The sequence below is a fragment of the Morone saxatilis genome, unplaced genomic scaffold (genome assembly GCF_004916995.1).
Source record: "Morone saxatilis isolate NCDOM2014 unplaced genomic scaffold, NCSU_SB_2.0 Contig19, whole genome shotgun sequence".
Lineage (NCBI taxonomy): Eukaryota > Metazoa > Chordata > Actinopteri > Moronidae > Morone > Morone saxatilis.
In genome coordinates this window covers 18,596,812-18,600,213 of record NW_023339751.1, presented here as the reverse complement: position 1 = coordinate 18,600,213, position 3,402 = coordinate 18,596,812, and the positions used below count along the sequence as shown (strand labels likewise).

At 42.3% G+C, this 3,402-nt stretch overlaps 1 protein-coding gene across 2 annotated transcripts in view; it reads left to right on the top strand.

Moving 5' to 3' along the window:
- Window positions 1-3,402, top strand: part of ugp2b (UDP-glucose pyrophosphorylase 2b) — a 31,985-nt gene that overhangs the window by 27,951 nt on the left and 632 nt on the right. For both annotated transcript variants that reach the window (XM_035663190.1, XM_035663188.1), the window contains exons 8-9: window positions 1,427-1,669; window positions 2,554-2,658. In XM_035663190.1, coding sequence (XP_035519083.1) covers window positions 1,427-1,669; window positions 2,554-2,658 — 348 coding nt within the window. The remainder of the gene's footprint in view (window positions 1-1,426; window positions 1,670-2,553; window positions 2,659-3,402) is intronic.

Sequence of the window (3,402 nt, the reverse complement as noted above, 5' to 3'; positions counted from 1 at the left end):
GTCTTCCCTGCACATGTTTCTCCTTTATTACCCTCCAAGCTCTTGGTGACAGAGCGGTCCTGTTAAAAGCAGTGCAGCAAACAAATTTGAGTTGATGTGACTTGATGTTATTTTGGTTGTGTGCCTCTGCGCCCACCCCCCAGTGGAAAAGCACCACCTCAGGGTGTGCAAATCTGCAACCAGCAGAATAAATTCACTGCTGAACCTCAGCCTGATTCCTAATTATTGCCTTTCTTGGCATATAGATGTAATTTTCCAGCCCTTGGCTACAGAATCGCACACCGTGACATAGCAAGTGTTATGTAACCGGTGATAACTGTGCAGAGCAGTGTGGATTTACATAAGTGTTTTGGTCCCATCTAGGTAAGAGTGCAGCACTCTTAAACCTGCTGAGTTCATATTATACTGTACTGTAGCCCCATACATGTTAAAACTGTGTGCACTAGTGATTGTGAGAGACACTTAAAATAAAAGCATGTTATATAACCCCTTCTGATAGTTATACATGAGACCCAGATCATTATATTATCACATGTTGTCCTGTGAAACCTTTCAGAGTCTAATTTTAGTTTCATCAAACTCACCTCTGTGGTTTCAGGAAACATTAGTCTGAGAGTCTCCAGCCAGCTCTGTGAGACTGGCACAGTGGTCCTTTGTGCTAAATGCTAATATGCTCACAATATGTGATAGGTGTAAGGTTTGCCATGTCCACCATCTTAGGTTATCTTGTTAGCACGCTAACATTTGCTAATTAGGACCAAACACAAAGGAGAGCTGAACGTCATTAGTTTTCTGGGTATTTTAAGAGTTTGACCTGATGTTGGTGGTAGAAGAAGAACTTACATTGCATCCAGTAATAGTTGAGATGTTTTAGTCTGGACCGAAGTGTTGGACAGACACACGGACATTGCCATCCCTACAGCCATGCTCACGGCCAGAGCTACCTGCTGATGTAACTGAAAACTGTGCCAGCAGGTCCTACACATTTGACTTTTTTTGAGAAACAAAGTTTTAACCAAACGAGACGACAGATAGTCACAGATGTTGTGCTAAAATATTTGGAAGCTGCTGCAATTTAAATGAGTTTTATTTGCATGGCTGTGTAGTAAAGTACAGAAGAGTAACATAAGCTGTGTAACTACATGATTCTGCTATTTTCTGTTTCACCTAAATGTTCAGTTGGCTTTTGGTAGAAATATGGGCTGTTTGTTCTGTAGTGTTAGTTTTGTTGCCTGTGGTTGATTAATGCAGTGAGAGATGGAGAGAACAGTAACCTCCTCTTGGCGATATGAATCAGAGCATTAATTGCAAACACTTCTTGTTCTTCGCGTTGCTGCAAACACGCAGGCAAAGACATTTTAAAGAATTGAGTTACTTTTTCCACAACAAGCCGACACGTCTCCTCTCTTCTTTTGATTCTTCTCAGACGCTCGACGGCGGGCAGAACGTCGTCCAGCTGGAGACTGCAGTCGGCGCAGCCATCAAATGCTTCGACAACGCCCTGGGCATCAACGTACCTCGCAGCCGCTTCCTGCCTGTCAAGACCACATCAGACCTGCTGCTGGTTATGTCCAACCTGTACAGCCTGGAGGCCGGCTCTCTCACCATGAGCCCCAAGAGAGAGTTCCCGACGACGCCGCATGTCAAACTGGGCAGCTCCTTCACCAAGGTCATTATCATAGCAGTGGGGAAAGAACATGTCTGCTGTCCTTATTTTGGACTGCATGGGAAGTCCTGTAAAGATTTAAGGTGCTATGTGGACCTTTTTCAGAACCGTCACTGGTTCAATAGTAAAACTAAACATCTCACATTAAATTTCCCCCGAATCACAAGAAAATATAATGTAAAGTAATGTACCACTTCCCCCCCATTCAGCAATACAGGTAGTTTCAGTTTTATCTAATGGAGGGGAAATTCTATACAAAAAAATTCCCGAGCAAAATGTCCTTGTAAAAGCAATGTGCGGAAAGACTTGTTTTTAAAAAGCTTTAAGTATTTATTTTGTATCTTTACAGTAGGCTTTCGTTGTCCAAAAGTGACATGAGAAATAAATAAATAAGAAACTTGTTTCATAGAAAAGTAAATGGATAAACAAATCATAGATAAAATATAAATTATTTTCTTAATTGTTTCTATATTCCTCATTCATCTTTCAGATTTATTTACTGTATTCATTTATGTGTTCATTTCCTGTGTCACTTTTGGGCTCTGATGCAGTGTTAGCGGTTTTTCTTCGCCTTACAGAAGAGATAAAGATCTTGGGCGTCATTTTTCTGTCGCTGCCTCACTTTGCTGTAAAGTCTCCACATTACAACATTTCCCTCTAAACACAACTGTTTTCTGTCTTATTTAGTCCAATCTGGTGACACAGTTCTGATTTTATTATGGTAATTATCTCAAACTGTGTGGTTAACAATTACATCATACTAATGCTATTTCCCATCGTTGGAATAACGGGGCTCTTTACTAGACTTCAAAACATGATTCAGTAGGTTTAAATGTCTTTCCAAAGGATCCAAATCCAAATTCCCTCTTATGTCCGTCTGTGTTCAGGTTCAGGAGTATGTGAACCGCTTCGAGAGCATCCCCGACATGCTGGAGCTCGACCACCTCACGGTGTCTGGAGACGTCACCTTTGGAAAAAATGTTTCACTGAAGGTAAACATCTTTACTCAAATGAAGTTTTATTGGAAATAAAACCTTCGGTCGCGTCGTGATTAAAAACCCAGCATCCCTGTAAACACATGGAAAATGAAACTGGGTCATAAAAGGTTTACCCACGAATTAAATTTGTATTTGCTCTAAATGTGCTGAAGTGTCTTCGGTTGAGCGTGATAACCCAGAAAGACCATTTGCATTATTTATCCTGGTGCCCACACTGATGGCGCAGGGTGCTGGAGATACACGGTGTATCAGAAAGGCCCCAAACCACGGGTGTTGTCTGACTTGCAGCTTCATTAGTTTCCATACTTGTTGTGTTTGTGAGACACTCTGGGCAGCTCCAGGTGCATTTTACTGACCCTTCTCTCTAAAAGAAGTTTAATCCTGAGATATTACAATGCTGTCAATGTGCATTTCAACCAGGGCTGGAAAGAGCACTGGGAAACTGAGGGACGCCCATGAACGATGACCTGTGACCCTTTGCTGCCCTCATCCCCTCTCCCCCCTTTCCTATTGATTAGGCTACAAAATAAAGTGCGTTTACATGTCAACGTATCCCCTAGCAGCACAGCATCATGCCACGGAGCCTTTATATCCAAACCAACCATAAATTCTGTTTCTGTGGGCGGCACTTTGCAGCCTGTACACACCTCTGACTATCAGTTATAAACATACTGTCCTCCTGGACGCCCGGTTAGCTCAGTCGGTAGAGTTGGCGACTCATATACGGAGTTGCTGCAG